Source organism: Psittacula echo, assembly GCF_963264785.1.
Source record: "Psittacula echo genome assembly, chromosome: 6".
NCBI lineage: Eukaryota > Metazoa > Chordata > Aves > Psittaciformes > Psittacidae > Psittacula > Psittacula echo.
In genome coordinates, this window is record NC_137743.1 from 75571315 (window position 1) to 75590216 (window position 18902).

At 38.9% G+C, this 18902-nt stretch overlaps 1 protein-coding gene across 1 annotated transcript in view; it reads left to right on the forward strand.

Annotated features, from left to right (window-relative positions):
• Positions 1 to 8951, forward strand: part of HECW2 (HECT, C2 and WW domain containing E3 ubiquitin protein ligase 2) — a gene marked incomplete at both ends in the record, with an annotated part of 103306 nt that extends 94355 nt beyond the window's left edge. Inside the window, 5 exons of the mRNA XM_080621880.1 lie at positions 124 to 270; positions 929 to 1043; positions 1807 to 1892; positions 3293 to 3405; positions 8840 to 8951. Coding sequence (XP_080478006.1) covers positions 124 to 270; positions 929 to 1043; positions 1807 to 1892; positions 3293 to 3405; positions 8840 to 8951 — 573 coding nt within the window. The remainder of the gene's footprint in view (positions 1 to 123; positions 271 to 928; positions 1044 to 1806; positions 1893 to 3292; positions 3406 to 8839) is intronic.
• Positions 8952 to 18902: the final 9951 nt, after the last annotated feature.

Below are 18902 nucleotides of genomic sequence, written 5' to 3' on the forward strand. Positions count from 1 at the left end.
ACTAAAGTCATTCCTGGCTAGTGCTCTTGAGGAATTACTTCAGCTTAAAAATATACATTATTACAATTCGTTCTTTTGTCTGTATAATACTGTGTTGTCACTTGGTCATTTTTTTCCCCTAAGATCACAGAACGGGAACTAAAGCCAGGAGGTGCCAACATCCCAGTCACTGAAAAGAACAAGAAAGAATATATAGAAAGAATGGTGAAATGGAGAATTGAGAGAGGTGTTGTACAGCAAACAGAAAGTCTGGTTCGTGGTTTCTATGAGGTAAAAAAAACCCAAAGTGAAATCTGTTTTCTTCCTTTACCCCCCAAAATATTTTTCTGCTCATATACATTTCCCAATACAGAGCTCCAAAAAACAGATAAATCTATAATCAGAAGTGTCCTTACAGATATCATGGGAGGTGGAGGGAATAAAGAAAGAAAAGGTAGTCATTGACTTGAACCTATAATTACACGTCTACTTTAAACTGGAAAGTACCATTGATCACTGTATGATTAACAGTGAATACTTGCTAAAGTGACCCATCTGTTTCCTCATTGGGCCTTTGAGGGTTTTGTGTGCATGCTGTACCACATAACACAGTAGACCGAGTGTATTTCAAGGTATTTTTCTCTCTCCTGTTTTAACATGGACAATTAAGTTGAATGTATTGAACTTAATTTGCCCTGAAATAATTCTGTATTACTTGCCAATAAAATCCTCTCCCACTCACCGTGATCCTCTAATGAAACTAAATGGAACTGCGGTGTAAGAAAAAGACATCCATTTATTTGCCTTTAAAAAGAAAGAAAACTTGTATTCTTTCCATTTGTGAGAGTAATGTGACCTGATAAATGTTTTAGTAGCAGATAAGCCTTTTATGGGGAAGCAAAAATTGGTAAATGAAGAAATGTGCTATACATTTTATTTCCTTTTACAGGTGGTTGATGCGAGGCTCGTGTCTGTATTTGATGCCAGAGAACTGGAACTGGTTATAGCTGGAACAGCAGAAATTGACTTGAGTGATTGGAGAAATAATACAGAGTACAGAGGAGGTAGCTTAATTTTGAGTTGGTTACTGACAGTGTTGGGGGGCCTGGAATTGCCCAGTTTCTAAGACATCAAAGGACCATGCTATGAAATACACCTGTAGTATCTTCTGAACTTCTGTGGTTAAGCTTGTGTTGAGGATCAGAAGGTCATCTGCCCATTGTAGTTTGCTTCATTGCTTCCCCATGCAGCTCTTCCCTTACTGTTCTTGTCTGGACAGCATAACAGAGCAGTCTTCTCCACAGAAATCACTGTGCTCACCTGCACACTAGTACAGTACCACCCCTGCACTGGAGACAAATGGAATGGTAACCATTATTAGTAGGAATTACCTCTTTTCCACTCAAAAAAGTCAGGAAGTTAGAATTAATCCCAGTGACTGCAGGCTGGCAGCTGAGATAATGTGAGAACAGTAGAAGTTTTGGGAACTACTTTGAGACAGATGGTTGCAGGATCATTTGTAGATTTAGATATATCAAAAGCACAGCATTGGGATATTTCAAGATTTGGCATTCCTATTAGTGATTAATTAATGGAAAAAATGCTTCCCAAAGAGATTTCACTCCTTTTTGTCATAGTAAATTAATTCTCTGCCTTTAAGATTTTTAAACATTTGAAGACTATGCTCTAACCTCCTGTCTTTTGCTGCTATCAGATAAGAAATATGCCATTATTGTGACTAGAGCCAAACTAGGACAAGCTTATTAAGTATACTCTCAACCACTTCTGTAGCACCTAGAGGAATGAAGGCTCTTCTTGTTTTAACAGGTTATCATGACAATCACATTGTAATTCGGTGGTTCTGGGCTGCTGTGGAGAGGTTCAACAATGAACAACGACTAAGACTTCTACAGGTGAGAAATCAGCTGATCTATGTAAAAGTAGTGCACATCATTAAAATTAGGTTATAAACTAGTCCCATCCAGGTATATGACATCCAAAATTGATAGTGATGCTGGCCAGTGGAAAGAACCTGACAATCCTCAAAGTCTTACTGTAATAATTTCAAGTGACTGAAGCTCATAGATGTTTTCATAGATTTCTAAGTTAAAAAATGCATTTAAGATAAAGTATCCAATGTCAATAATCCCTTACTTTTGTAGTATATTAAGTACATTAAGACTAGTAAAGATTGAAAAGGAAAACTGTAATTGGTTATATCATTAGGTAGAAAATTGAATAATATTTGTAGAGCTTAGGAGGGAGAAAGCTTAGATGGAAGTTTCAGTGCCTCAAAGTAGAAAAGAATGGTGAAAGCCTGAAAATTCCATTTTCACTAAGCCAGCCTGCAGAATCCAGACATCCTTTTGATGCAGTACAAAAACCTCTCAGAAAGTATTTATGTGTGTGGATTTACTGCTAAGTTAATTTTTTGCAATTTGGGTTACATCCATCGTATCTGTAAAGAAACAGACAAACCCACACCCCAAACCATACCATGTTCTTCATCTATTGTGAAATCCACTGGTTTCAACAGTTCAGAATGTGCATCTGATCACTGAGGTACCGATATGAGTATGATGAAGGATTTTTTTTACTCTGTTTAAGTACATCAACAAGGTTTGTAAAAAGCAGTGCGGGACATCTCATTTGATAGAGAGCCAGAGATGTCTGTTTATATGTTCCTATAACATCAGTTAGTGAAAAGTTTATTTCTCATGTCTAGAGCTATAAAAATTAGGTAGCCTCTGATCTGTCAAAACCCACATTTGGTCAGTTCATGACAGGCTATAACTAAATTTGCTCAACAGACAGCATTTCAGCAAATGTCAGTGGACATTCTACCTAATCTTCCAAATTTAGTCCTTTTCTTATAGCATTTAATAATGGTTTATGAAGGCATTGAAAACCACATAGCCAAAAAGGCATAACACAAAGCCATTATTACTTTTTTTGTAGTTCCTCTTAATACAGAATAAAGATAGTAGGGAAAAACTCACTTAGGCCTAAGTTTAGGTAACTTGATATTAATAGTATTTTACTCTACAGTATGCACATATTCTCTTTCAAAGAGAAACCTTTGAAGGAAATTAATCTGATAAGTTGTCTCTTCTAGAGTCCTGTCATGGAATGTTCTGTTTTCCCTTACCCTCTATTTAAAGTGGCATTTATTACTTGTGCCTCACAAACTTCCTTATTTTACAAATGCTTTTACATAAGCATTTGGACTTTAGTGGGTTTGTTGATATAAATACATTTCTAATGCACACCATCTGTGTACTCAATATCCATGATGTTTTGTTTGTGCTGGCAGTTTGTTACAGGCACGTCCAGCATACCTTATGAAGGATTTGCCTCTCTACGGGGGAGCAATGGTCCAAGAAGGTTCTGTGTAGAGAAGTGGGGGAAGATCACTGCTCTTCCAAGGTACAACTGTTGTGTGTATTTAATGCTAGAGATACTTTAGAGTATCAGTTACCAGGATAACAGATGTTTGAGAAACATAACCAAGTTTTAACTGAATATGCAAATATACTATGCCTTACATGCCAGTTTCCTTCCCCATTGTTCCAGTGTCTTGATGCATTCATTTTTCTTGGGACTTAATTCTGTTGCCATAAGATGGACAAGGCAGTGTAGCTGTGGCTGATATCCATACCGGAATGCTTTTGTCATGGAAAATTGTATTAGAATGTTAACTACTTTTGAATTGGATTTTGCTATATTGATTAAATGTACAAGTATTTACTTATTGAGCAGATCATCACTTAGGAGCAAAAATTAATATGAATTAAAATTAAATAAAATATTTAATAAAGATAAATAGCAAAAGCTAGTATCAGATTTCTTGCATTAGACACAGTCTCTGCAGTAGAGTTCAGTGATGTAAGTTTTATGCCCTGTCTGATGTTAAGAGTGTTAACAAATACGGAAGAGGCAAGTTATGAACTAAAGAAGGGTTGTATTTTGAGGAGGGGGGTCGTTTGGCTTAAGAGGCAGCACAGGGACAAGAGAAGGTGAAGATTTCAGTGAAAACAAGTAGTGTAAATTAAAATACGTGAAGGTATAATGTGAGAGTCCAATATATGATAAGCAGGAACTGAGGTGTAAGAGCCCTTGCAGACAAGAGGCAGCATTTAAACTGGGTAATGGCAGGCACCATTTTATAAAGACCAGGAAAAAGAGTTGTTTTCAAAGGTCCATGGTAGCAATACCAGGACTAGATTAATGTGTAAGTGATGCAAGAAACATCTTCCAGCATGGGCACTTCATTAACAAAAAACGACAGGTTCTAAGAGTCAGTTCTATGTTGTGATCAGACTGGTATATTTCTGGAATATTTCCTTTCATCCAGTTCCATAAATCTGTAGCTTTTAGAATGTGTTTTAACAGTGGTTAGACATAGATTAGTATGCAGAGTGTGGGTAAACTAACTCTGCATAATCAGATCTCAGCTTTAGCATGCTGCTTCTATAGCTTGTGATGGTAGCTTTCTGCTGGGCTGAACCATGGAAGAAACTCAACCCTAATCCTAGCCCATTCCTAGTAAGCAAGATTCCTCAGGAATGACTTGCATTCAGTGTCTCTTTTTAGACACAAAGCATCTGTCAGACACACTGAGCTTCTCTGACCAACATCGCTTAACTTGTTCCTCCAGCATGAAGTCAGAGCAGGCGTCACTGGGATTGGCTCCTGCCTGCAGACTGCCATTTGAACCACACTGAGAAAGTCAAAGACTCAGAAGTGGCACTGTGATATCCACTGCACAGCAGGTGACCTTTAAACAAAGCCATCTTCCCAGTTTACAGTACAAGTGAGAGCCAGGCAACTGAGGATTAAAGATAAGCAAATTCTGGAAATTGCTGTTTCAAATAAAATGCTCTGATATATTTTGGGGGCCTAGTAATACCTTGTAGCCTGGTAAGTCTACTTTATCATTTAGTTATCAAATAGCTTTGATTTTGTTTAAAAAGAAAAAGCTTTGATTTTTTAAAATTCTTCTTCTTATTTCTAACTTCTAAATACAACATTTTTCTTGTGAGTTTAAGAAAGAAAAAAGATTGTGGGAGTTTTTTCTATATATTCTCTCATATTGGAATTCCTGGTGCTAACAAGCACAGGTTGTAGCATGGAAAAGGTCAGGACATGCTAGAATAGGATGTTCAGAATTTCCCTTGAAAAAGTTAGCAGAGACCTGGCTGTAACAAACGGCAGAGTAAAACTGCTTCCTGTTGTGAGACACAGAGAAATTCTGCTACCATAAGGTGTTCAGCAAATAGAGAGGAAAAGCCAACTCTTCAAATACAGGAGAATGTATCACGCCCTTGAAGCTTCATTTGTGATTACCTTGGTTAGGAAATATTTGATTTGTGTTTCTGTGGATAGTTTTAAACACAAGAATGTGAAGATTAAACCAGCAACACAATTGTTTTGTTTAAAGAAACAAAACAAACCAACAACTCTATAACAAACATCTACAGTTGTCATGAGCTGAGAATTCCTGGCATTCATACATGGGGAACTTCGATCTCATAAAACATAAATGATCTTCCGTGTTCATGCTTAAATGGGCTAAGCCCTCAGCAGAAAGTAGCATTTGCATTGTGCAGTGTAGCTTCAGCCTGCTTCTCACCAGCTTCAAAGACTTACTGTGCAAACACTGAGTAGTGCTGGCTTGAAGGTAAGACATCGTTAACAACGACCCCGAGTAGCAAACTTTGAAGAGGTTTCTGCACAAGCCCTGCGTGTGTAAACACATTGCTGGATGTGCTGAGAATGCTGCCCTAGGACTCCGTGACTCTTACTGATTGTCAGATAACCAAAGTATTTGTGTTAAGGCACTGTCACTCACTCATAGCAGTGCTTTACTTTGCAAATGGCCCTGTAAGTGGGAGTGCTTGTGAAATTTGATATTGTTTAGTGTGAGGGTGGCCAAAGTTAGAACTCAAGTTAGAACAAGGCAGTGGACTTTGTTTCTTCCTCTGTTCCTGAAAGAACTAGTGCACTGCTGAAAACACGTATAAATACCCATCCCCATCTCTTCGTCCTGATGTTTAGACATATAAAGCAACTAATATACTTACTTAGGTATGTGCAGCTGCGAATATAAACACAGAAGTATTCACTAGATGTTTACCTAGTTCCCACTGTTCTGACTGCTGTGTAATCAGTTCTGCTGAATCAAAATAGTGACATTTCTGTGAGGCTCATGTCAGGTTGCCTAGCTTGTATCATTGCCTTTTACACTAATAAGTCATGTAAAGGGCCCTGAAAAGATTGATGATTAGAGGTTTAGCTTAACTATTGCTATCCCTGATACCAATTCTCCTTCCTTATCTCATGCTGTGTTGTAAATTACACTAAATCAGCATGGGGACTGTTACTCTTTCAATTCACTTACATACTGAGAAATTTGGTTCCAGGTTCATAGCTGTACATTACATATACGTGCATTTGATGATTCACATGTAAATAGTATTTCTGTCTGCTGAATTTGAACCCTAAGTCACTCAATTTACTACTGCAATCAGAATGAAGGGGAGATTAATTGGGAATCTAGACTTCAGGAACCAAGATGGTTCTTCATGTTGTCATACGATGTGAGTCCAGGAGGATGAACAGTTAGTGCCCATGTGGTTTGAAATGTTGGAAAGGGAAAATACTGTCCAAAGCCAAAAAACCTTTCTGTTCAGAGATGTATGAAGTTGCTTGCTAGGGTGAGGAAAGCATGCATTGCCTCAGAAGACAAAGATCTTAAGTTTTTGTCTTTTTTAATTACTCGGTTTTCCAAAAGAGGTGATTACATTTTCAAGCTTGCCCTCAAAATTAAGATAAAACTCAGTTCCCTTCATAAATGTAAACAACTTGCCAGCTTACTATTAAACCAGTTTCTAATTAATCCCTTGCTAATTATATACTATGTCTTTTCTAATTTGTGGTTTTGCAGCCCACACAGCGTGATCCATAGTTCTAATGAATGGCTGTCAGCTCCATGCAGCAGAAGCATGTGGTTAGACTGTTAATTGCCTAAGACTCTCCCACATTCTCCACTGAACTCAAGGGATCACTGAGTTCCAGTTGCACATTTGCTGCTGGGTCTAAATCAGTCTCTTACTTCAAAAATTCACAGATACTACTTTATAAGGTTTTTGGAAAGGCAGACCAGGAGTACAAAAGAAGCTTTCCTCCAGGAGCCTTAAAGGGATGGCTGGAATATCAGACTTCTGAAATACAGGGTGGGGAAATACCCCCTCTGCTATACAGCACGTACTGGCAGTATACTTCTAAGACTTTTGGGGAGGGTGTGAAATTCAATGCCTTTTTTAAGTGATTGCAGTGATTTTTAAGTGATTTAAGTGATGTTTGGACTGTGTTTATAATAATAGTGCGGCCTTCTCTACTGTGTATGTATTTTTTCAGCCTGACACTCTAAGGCTGTAGCTAAGTGAGTGTTTCAGCTTTGATGAGGCTTTGTAATAGACTCTTGAGTTTGTAACAAATGAGATTAACCCACTTCATGTTCCATCCCTGTAGTTGGGAGTTGAAAGCCACTAAAACAGCAATTAGTGAATGTATTCCTATGGAAAGCAGCACTTTCTGACTCAGAGAAAGCTCAGTACAGGTCTGTAGACACTCAGATTTCTGGGAGTGGTTAGATTAAATGAGGAGTTAATTTGGTGCAAGGAGAGAGCTTGTTCAGTCCTTCCATTGACATTATGTTACACATTTACATTTAAGATGGCTCATACTGATGAAGGGCAGGTCACTGCAGGGAAAATTTGTCACCTGAATTGTATTCAAATAACTCTGTGATGTGTTATATTGCAGAAGAATAAACTGATACCTGCAAAATACAAACCAACCTTTCATCCTCTAAAATCAGTCTAAAGTGGGGCTTTTGTCCATCTTCTCTTCACATCATTTCTTTCTCAAGAGCCCATCACATTAATAGTTATGTTATCTATTCCACTAGAAAATAGTCATCCACTATAGTGTTTTAGAAAGTATTATCCTTAGCTTGCCCTGAGGCAGTGATATCCATTATTCTGCTATAAGGAGAAACCTTTATTATCTCCCTTTTCATTCCCCGGAAGAGGTTTTGAGAGTCAGTTCAAAGTGTGTCAAAAAACTGAGGTACATGGACTTTGGAAACTGAGACTGAAACCATGTGGTTGTCCTCTTGAGAATGCAGGGTGCTATGCTAGAGGTACGTGCATAGTTTCATGTAATTACAAAAAGTATTATTCTAAAGGTCATTGGCTTGCAGGGCCATGTATTTACATTGTGTAAATCAGCACAAGCAGAACAGGATTTATATGCCAAGGAAATGCAGAAGGAAGAGCATCTCATTTGTCTGTCCTTTACTGCTGTGGGATTGTTTCCTGTGTATCTGGAGGATTTTCACCAAATCTAGTATCTTATGCATATTCAGTGTACTGAAATATCTTGCTTATGGTTACAAATACAGTCTTCAGGTATCATCAGTACCAAAAAAAAAACCCCTTCTTCTCAGAAGATACATTTAAAGCCAAGATTTCAGAACAGACAATTTGAATTGTACCATGCTCTGTCATTCCTTCCTCATGCACATTTAATAGATAAAATTTATCCCATGCCTTTTGGGCTCTCAGTGTGCTTCTAAGAAAGACCTTCATAAATCCTTCTTACTGGTTTATTTTAATTAGAAGAAAGTAGATTAAACCTTGCTATGTGCTCAATTGGAAAACATCGTTTGACAGAACGAAGTATTCTGAAAGACTACTATCTTACCCATCTGTATGCAAGCACATACCAGTCTGTGTTCTCTTTTGAACTTCTTAATAATGTACTTCTTCACCTTCTCTTTTTTTCCCCCCCTCAGGGCTCACACTTGTTTTAATCGTCTGGACCTTCCCCCTTATCCATCATTCTCTATGTTATATGAAAAACTGTTGACAGCAGTTGAAGAGACAAGTACTTTCGGACTTGAGTGACACACAAACCACAGTGCCCAGCTCATTGGACTTTTGTGGATCTGTCTTCTCAATGAATGAATGAACGTTTGTCTTGGATTTCCTAGAGGAAAATTGTTTCACGGTGCAATTCAAATAATGAGGTTCCATGAAAGAGCAATTAAAAAGCATTGTGGTAGTGGCAGAATTCTCTACAGTGAAATTAAAGTGTGACTGATGTGCAGGGAAGCCCAAGTCTTGCAATCCATGGTTTTTCAGGGCAGCCAAGCTTCTTAAGTTTATGTTTCGGGCAAACGAGAAACATAATCCCATGTCGTGATCAACCTGACTACTGCAAAACTGACATGTACCCAAAAACTGGATTTCATCAAAGTTGTTGAATATAAAATTCAAGTCAAAATGTGAAATCATTCAGCCCCTTACCTACACAGTAAATTATCAAAAAAACCCTTTTTCTTTTCTTCCTTTTTAATTCCTGAAGGTACATTACTTTATGCCATATGTTACAGTAGCATATCCAGTTCTTGTTTTACTGAAGACTATGAGTGCCTGCACGGTGTGCACCATAGAGCTCACCTACCTGAGGCAGAAGTGAATTGGAAGGAAAGTCAGCAACAAAGGATGTAACAATAATGGCTTGCATTAAGGAGGTTTGTGGAAATGTGTTTGCCAGTGGTGTGTATGACAAAAGCTGAGCTGTTACAATGAACTTAATAACCATAAGACTGATTTTATGCTTTATACTGCATGGAAACTATTTTAAGAAGAAACTAGCAATTTATCACAGCATATCAGGAAAACAAAACCCTAACACAGTGACTTCTGTTTATTTTTATAGGTTCCTTATATTATGTTTCTTAGAGTGTAAACAGGAAACAAGCAAACTAAAACACAGTTTCTGTTTTGGTCACTTTCCATGCTTGAACAGGCATTCCACTGGTGTTTATTCTTCAAGCACTCTCAAGGGGAAAAAATGCCTTTTATTTTTATAAGAGTAAAAAAACTCCCAAAAATATTTTGCACTGAATGAACCAAAGTCGAAGGGACATTATGATCTGACTGATAGCAAACTGCATCACTATCAAGTATCTATAAAACCACTTAGGAACCAGGCTTTCTTCACGGTGCCATGTCTATAGATACCAGGACTGTGCACATAAGTAATAATTTTATAATACTATACTGATATTATAATATGCATTTATTTTAAATGCATCTGGGTCATTTTTCATGCATTGGATAACTTAATGCAGTGGAGTTTAATACAGATCTTTCATATGCTCCCCACTTTTTATTTGTACAGCACCATAAAACACTAGCTCATTTGGAAACCCATGAGTAACCTACTTTAAGGTGAGCCGCTGGTCATAATGCCACTGTCCCATATTAGTGAGCACCTACAAGATGTAAACTGTTCATAGTGTCTAAGCTTGCATTTTCACTGGTAAATAGTTTTCTTATCAGACGTTATTTGAAAGAGTTTTTATGGCATATCAAACACTGCATGGACACCAGTTTCTTTGTTCTTAATTTTGCTGAAATACATAAGCTTGCTTGCATCTGTTTTTGGTACTTTCCTCCAGATGGTCTTGTGGAACACTTGTGGAGCTGCACGCTGTTTCTTGTACAGCTGCTGTCATGCAGTGCATCCACCACCATTTAAAATCCCAGGAAGCTGCGCTTGGATACTGGATGACAAGAACATGCATCTAGCTTGTGCTAGCCCTCTTTTGATAGCGCTGAAGCACAGCAAGCCTTGTTCTGTGGGGAAAGTAGCGTTTGAAGTAATGTTCTCGCTTTGGAGACTCTTGAAAGGGCATCTCAGGGAGGTACCCTGCTTGTTCTTGTGGGAGTTGTTTTCCAGCGGAGGTGAGCGTCTGTGGAGATGTCGTCAGCAAAGACTGCCACTGCCTGCTCCAAGTCACAAGGCAAGTGCAGCTGTGGTGGTGACTGAGAAAACCCTTCAGGCTTACTGCAAAGATGTTACCTGTGAGAAGGAAAACCCATTTGCAAAATCAGAGTGAAAGCATTCTCTTTTCTTTGGGAATAATTCAGCTTCTGCATGACATCCGGGACTCGCTTCAGTAACAGGTTTTCTTACGCTACTTTTGGCTTGTATGAAGTGTCAAAGCAAAATCCAAACATGTCACCTTATTTTTACACATGTATTTATCAGTCTTTGCTAAGATTGCATGTCACAGATCCTAATGCACATCTTTTTTCAGAACACCAACGAGCAGTAGGCAAACTGACTTTTCATCAGGTCACTCCAGCATGGCTCATGTTTCATATGATCCATTCACTGAGTAGCTAAAACTTGGGCACTCGAAGCAGAATGCGGCTTTGGATTGGTTGAAGGACAGCAGAATTCTGATTTTACAATACTGTGTTATCTGTGGTCTAAAAAGGAGATTTCCCAGGTGGAAACTGTATCTACAAGTTTTGAACCAGAAACTCTTTGGAATGAAAAGTTTAAATATTTGGCACAAAGTAAGTTTATACTAGTCTGCCTTTTAAGTTATGCTTTTGTACAAAACTAAAACAATAAATGCATCTTGACAATTTTTATTTAAATATATCTACTGCACACATTTGTTTCTGTATTTATGCATGTAACAATAATGGAAATCGCCCATGATGATCCGGAATTCTGTAAAGATGTGACAGGGTCACCAGTGGGGCAGCCGTCAGTTAAACAAGAAATATATATATATATATATATAAAGATGAATAAAATCCAGAGCCCTTGTAGCATTAAGACCAAGAGAGACTGGGGAGAAACTGCTGCTTCCTCCTTTGCTGCCAACATCACCTGGGGGACTCCAGCGATTCGGAAGTGATGAGTTAGCTGCCCAGATACGGCTGCCTGGGGTGCCTCAAGCACTTGGTTGGCTCTTTGTGATGATATGAGCAATGCTGCTGCTCTGAAGAGAATAGCAGAAAGGGAGTATAGGAAAGGAAGCCTGAGCCTCCTCAAACACCCGTGTCTCCTGGCTACTGCTTAGAATATTCTTTCAGTGTGGGAAGCCATTCCTATTAAATGTGTCCCAAGTGAAAGCCAGCTTTCATGTCCTGCAGATGATTTTAACAGGCAAACAGGGTGCTTCTGCTTACGACGTGCTGTGGTGTGCATGAGGCTTCAGAGAAAGTTTGAGAAGCTTTTCTGAAGGTGTGCATCCCTTCAGAGCTTTTCCAGATTATGCTACGGAGCTTTGCATTTTGGAAGGAAACAAAGCCAGTCAGCCTGAAGTAGGCAAAAGATTCCCTTCAGCTACAGTGTGATGACAGCTCGTATCAACTTAACCTGCAGCATCTCCATTAGACAGAGTCTGGACGGGGGTGTCCCCATGTGGTACCCATTTTTCCTGCTCTGCTGGGGAGTGGAGCCATGCACTGCTAGCCAAAAAGCAGCTAGGAGGTCGCTGCAGCCCATGGCAACTTCAAGTGGCCTCTGCCCCTGACACTTCAGGGCCAGGCCCACCTTTTCCCAGGTTCCAGCATCCCAGCCAAGCAAAGGTATGCTAGCAGTCAATTTAACCGTAACACTCCTAAATACACTGGAAAAGCTTGTAATCAATGAAATTATGCAGTGCAGGGCTTACTGTAGCTGGCAGTTATCCATTCAGAATCTGCAAGCCAGCAGCAGTTAGGGTACCAGTGCTTTTGCCCACAGCGGGCAGGAGATGGCCATCTGCTACCTGTCACGCCATCAGCAGCACCTTGCAGGGTAACGCAGGGAAAGGATTCTTTCAATCCCATGTAACATACAGTCCTGCTCACCAAAAGCAAAACTTTTCTCCCATGCCCTGCCTGCTGTTTTTCCTCAGTAGTCATCAAATAGTTGTCCTTTTTGCTTTTAAACACAGTTTTCATTACCCTTGTAGTGAACCTACCATAAAAAGGTGTTATAAGGCTTAGAGAGCATCTAGGGTGAAAGCCATCTGTGTACACAGGCCTGCTGGGCACCACATAAACTCCACATCGAAGCAGTTAACCTCGGGTCATACAGGGTATGGTGACTATATGTAATCTTCGGGGAAACTGAAAATCTAGGCAGCAGTGTGCTGGCAGGACATCAGACAAAATTTCTGGCATGAGTTAAACTGGCAGAGCACCGGACTGGTAGTTTGCTCAGTTTAAAATTATAGGAAAGAAAAGAGTTGTGGTTTCTGATGTATTTTTAATCCCCTTAAAAGTAGTTACAGAAAGAAAAGCTTCCCTCTGAAGCGTTCTTATGGTATCATCTGATTGCTAAATGTAATCTCAGCAGTATTCATTGCAGATGTTTGTTGAGTTTCTGCAGTGGTAGCTGCAGAGGTTTATGGAGATACTTGCAAGCACACGGTCTCTGGACTGAGGGAATTCCTGTTCTCAAAAGGGTAATCTGTGGCAGCCAGTAGAAATTCATTTCCCATACCATAAATCAAGTTAATTCTTTTTCAGCTAATGAAACTGATTTGTTTGAAATTATACTAGTAGTTACGTTTTTCTTGCCATTGTTTTTACGTGGAAAGGTACTTTATTCCCGTTAGCATTAATGGGAATTGAGTAGTTTGGTCTCCAGTCATAAGATTACAGACTTAGCTTTAACGATAACCTTACAGTATTAATACTCAGGCAGCACGGCTGTTTCCCCTTCTCATTCTTTCCTCCCTGGGCAAGCAAATTGAGCTCCCAATAAAATTTCACCATAATCACTCAAACGTGGCTTCTTACATAGTTTGCACTTCAGCTCATTTCTGCGGTCCGAAACAGAACAGCAGAAATGACCTGGGTTGACTGGCTTACCAATTGCAAGTAAAAAATCCTGTGTCATTTTATTAGCACAAGCACAATGGCTGCTGTTGGACTAGGCTGACCTTTGGCCTAAGTATTTTACAATAAAAGAAGAGTTTAGGAGGTTGATTTTTGAAATTGCTTGTTTGCTGGAAAAATAATCGTACATTGGGTAAATAGTAAGGGAAAAGAAGAACTTTATTGTAAAGCCAGTGAGGCTAAAAGCCTTTTTACCATGCATTTTTTTAGCAGTATGCAAAACTACAGAGCTGCCCATAAAATCTCAGTTTTCACAGTGTGTATTGGGTTATGTTTTGCATCTCTTTAAAACAGACCACAGGCTTCAGAGTTCTGTTCAGTTTCAGACCACTATTATTTAGAGTGCTCATTGCTAAGAGGTTTTTATTCAAATATTTCTAGTACTTCCTAAAATAATTTACTGTTAAGAAAGGTACTGTTCAGGTTGAAACTTCATTTAGGGCTCTACAAGCATAGGTTTTGCTCAGTCGTGTTATGCCATAGCTGTTTTAAGGTAAACTCGTGATTAATTTGTTCTACTGAATATCAGTGACATTATAATGACCACCTGGTCACTGCTTAGAAAGGCTTCTCCTGACTGTAGGTAAAGGGATGACAGTCAAGGACTTCTCTGGAATGGTTACAATCCATTGTAGTGTCTGTATGTATTCAGAGTGCAGCTAGAATATCTCCTGAGGACTATGTGAAATAATTACTAATAATTGATTTGCCCCCTTCTAAATCTTTAATAATTGGAATTTCGACCTTGTTTCTCTTATGTCCCAATTGCAGTCAGGTTACATGCCAGAATGCTAATAACAAAAATTTAACTACAGATGTATTCTGACAGGTCTCTTAGTTATGGTGAACCTGAAAAGGAGCCAAGCGATGCTTCTGTCAATCCTCCCTACCTTAAACTTCTTCATAATGAAACTTGTATTTTGGTTTTCAGTTGTTTCTTTTTCAGAACTTTCGGAGACTTTTCAGTCAGGCCCTACTAGAAGAAGCCTTGTCTACTCAGAGGGCTTTTGCTGAGCACTCAAGAGGTACATTGTTCCACTAATTTAACATAGTTTTGTGCTGACATCAATGTAATCAGCTTTTCAATGCACAGACCTACAGAACTCCACAAGACTCTGGTCTCCCTTATTGTGGGCTACCTTCCAAAGGCTGCCTGTCCTCTCCTGTTTAATTGCACATAATCCTAAAATCACCCAGAGACAACTGCTGACCACCTATCCTGACTGCAGCTGTAGTAGCAGAGTAAGATTGTGCGTTTGCTTATTTTTTTTCATCAAGAATTAAACTGATCTCCTTTGCAACGAAAGCAACTCCCTTCAGTCCAGAAAGTCTATAGGATCACCGTCACATTTAGATTGTGAGTAGTTTAAGAAAAATAGTCACAGGCTTTTGGAAACCAGTTGATCAGGTATCCAAGGGTAAAATGTCCTTTGAGTTTGGTTTTGCACAATTCACAGCAAGGCAGGGGATTTTTCTTGCAGTGATTTCTGTACCAGAATTTGTGAGCCCCCATGGGCTACTTCAGGCTGTTGGCTGGAAGGGTGAGAAGCTCTTGCAGTGAAGCAGGTGAGTGCTGATCCAGAAATCACGTCAGCAGGTGATTTATTACCTTAGTGAGGACTGTGCCTTCCACAGATGGAGGCTTTGTTGATACAGACCCTGAGCTGGTTACTTCCGAAAGCTCATTCATATCTGCATTGCCTGCTAATTGCAACACGAGCATGCCATGACATACTCCATCAGCTATTTGGCATCTCTCATTTAAAATGAGAATTATAATTTTCATATTGAGAAATACTCAGCTGGAAGTATAAATTGGGTCAATAGAAGAAGATTTTGCTGAGACATCATATTTGATTGCCATGTTGACTTCAGTCGGACATTGGACCTGAGTAATTTGATAATAGATTACTGTATGCAAATAAATCTCTAAAGCCTCGTAAATTATGCTAAGGAAGGAATGTAATTGTAGGTGCTGTAATGATAAGATACGACAGTTCCACACAGCAGGTAAAGCATACAAAATGCAACCATGGAATACTGCTGGAGTGAAGACAAAGCTAAAAGAGTAGGGACAGAAAAAGGACTGCACTTTGCAAACAGAGAGCAGGACAGTGAGCTGTGCTGACCACTGGGTATACAGAAGGCGATACTTTTTGCTTGAAAACTGGGCTATGATAATGCACCCAGGAAAAATGACTGTGCAGCCTGAAATACATTAGTGTTACTGCAACTGCAAGACATTTTCCCTAATTATTAGGTTTTGACAATCCAAAGTACACAATCAGAAAACTTGTTGTTTTTTCTTGTTCCGTTGGGTTTGGGTGTGTTTGTGAGGGTTTTTTGTTCATTTGTTCAGTTTTTTATTTGTTTTATTTTGACAACTGTTAGGAAATGAAGGCTTATAAATAAAGTAAGGGTGGTGTCTGGAAGTCCTCTTTACTTTTATTGTTTGTACAAATAATTGTGTTTATTACTAGCTGCATTTGGCAAGAGAAATAGCATATGATAAGAAGTTAAATCATCGCTACCAAGAGTAACTTGCATTTTAAATGTAATAGGCCAAATTCCTAACATTCAGATATGTAAAAATGTAAGAGGAGGGAGGAATAGGGTGTTGGTTTTGTTTGGGATTTTTCTGGTTGAGGTTTGCATTATGGTTGTGGAAGAACCATGAATTTCCACCAAGAGAGGGATTGAAATGACATTTCTAAAGCTTATTTAAGGTAATTCAAGTATTCTTGATGAGCTAGTCAGCTTTGGCCAAACTGATGTTTTGACTCCATTCACACTCTGATAACATTAGAATAAATACTGTGTAAGAGGGTAGGAAGATTCCAGGATCTGTTTCTTTACCTAAAAGCTGACCTGGTTCTTTACCTGAAAGTCAAGACTATTGGATAAGTCAGTATAAAAGCCTAAAGAATTCCTTGCAAGTATTCTTCTTCAACATGGTAACTGAGGCGGTAAGAGCTTTAGGTAAACTTTGTCCTGAACGAGAAGACAACTGGTACATTGGACCATAATGGTTCAATAGATCCATACAGCAGGACAATTTTCTGCAATGAGTCTGCAACACTCAGGAGACTGCTTTTACTTGTCAGCATTGCAGGGAGAAAGAAGAATTAGATACTAACAAGTACATAAATCATCTTAGGAGGATGCTTATTCTTTGTACTGTTTTTCCTTGGAAAGACATAGCCTTGGAGGCATCTATGAATCCTGATCAGCAAGGCTGCTTTTTGTCTAAGTGACTGAACACTTGTAAGGGCTGATACAGTACAGGAACAGAAAACTTTAAAGAGGGATGTGGTGTGGAATGCTGTTGCCCCCAAGTCAGTCGATATTCTTGCCCTTGCTAGGATACCGTTTGGGTTATTCAGCATGTTTGAAAGCTCATACAGTTTTACAAGTTTTTGTAGTGGGGATGCAGGCATCCAGAATCTAACAGGTATATAGGTGCATCTCCCTCATTTTTGACAATTACTTGATATAATTTTGTAACAAGTTCTTTGTTTTTAAAGAATTTCAAGCACTGAGGATACAGAGTGCGTATTTATTTCTAAGCTTTAAGTAGAACACGTGGTGTATTTTTTAATCCTTTCCATATGTTTCAGTTAAGTGTTCACAAGACTGTATATCAAATACAATACCAAGTTTTTCTATCTTTCTACAAGCCAGTTTAAGTTTCATCTGAATTTGGTATATATATGTCTTTCACAGAACACTAAATGGGGAATATGTGCTTCAAGCATTAAGGTGGTGTATGTCCTTTTCTCCATTTACACTGCATTACATTTCACTTCTTTTTTCCTTCGAGGCAGAGAGAGGAGATACAAACTGTGGTGAGGGTGTTTCAGGGGCACACAATGTGTTTCGTTGTGCCTGCCTTCAAGGAATGTACTATAATGTTGGACTGCTCGCAGATTTACATAATTATCTCCTCCGTTGAATACAGGGCTGTTGTGTTGTATTTCCTGTTACTCAGAAAATTCGGGGAAAAGATTTTTCTGTGTATAATTTTATTTTCGTACTGACCTCTATTTTGTTTAAGACCATGTTTCATCTTGAAATCACTTAATTAAAATAAACCTTCTTACAAAATCCACTTTGGAAATCAACTCTTTTATTAAGCCTCTGAATATTATCGTAACATCGTTCTTTAAATGAGTAGCTCTTACCTCTAGATCATTCTACGTCCTTTGCAGTATTTTAAAGCCTTTAGAGAAACAACAAGGTACTCTTTGCTTACACCACCTTTTCTAAGTGACTTTTGGTGGCCTATGGAGTCTGGCTCCATGTTACAAACCCTAATTTTGGAAGCAGAGAAAGTAAAGATTCCGTGGCTATGTACAACATAATTTGAATGAAAACTGCGTATGGACAAAGACTATGGCAAATTAAATGAATTAAAGCAGCAGATATTACAGTCACCATGTTGGAGAGGCCCAGGCTTCATATGAGAGTCTGGCTTTTGAATGGAGCATCAGAACTGGCAAGGACATACTTTGGCAGTAACACAGAGAAGCACTGTATTTTCACAGGGAAACATCTTCAGGGAAGAATACATTTTTCTGTCTTTAATACAAGTCAGTGGCCCACACCAAAGATTTCCTTCATCTTTTGTAACAGATAATGCTAGTTCCATGAGGAGATACTGGTCTTCATTCAGCACTTAGGCAAGGGTTCTCCCAAACGAGACACAGTCCAAAGAGACCCTTGCTCTAGAATGGTTAAATGGCCACTTGTCACTTCTCCCGTGTGTCATATGAACTCTTTGTGAAATCTGATATTGAGGTGATATTTCTATTACTTTAAAACTTTTTGTAGAAAGTAATTTTGTGTTACCTTGCTGCTAGCAAAGTGATGCAAGCTCATCGAAATCATTGACGGGGAAACGCTGTGGGAAGAGAAGAGGCTTTGAGACTTGAGCCCTTTCAGATTCTGCTCTCTGCCATCATTCTTGATGTTAGACTCCTAAGAGTTTATCCAGATCACTGATAACTAACGCCGTGTATTGAGCAATTACTCATTTTTTCCAAGTCTGTATGCCTCTTGTGCTGGGTGACACCGAGGCAGTTGTGGTAAGCAGTGACTGGGTGAAATACAGAGACTTTGCCCATTGAATTGATGATTGCTTTTTGCTCTTATTTCCCT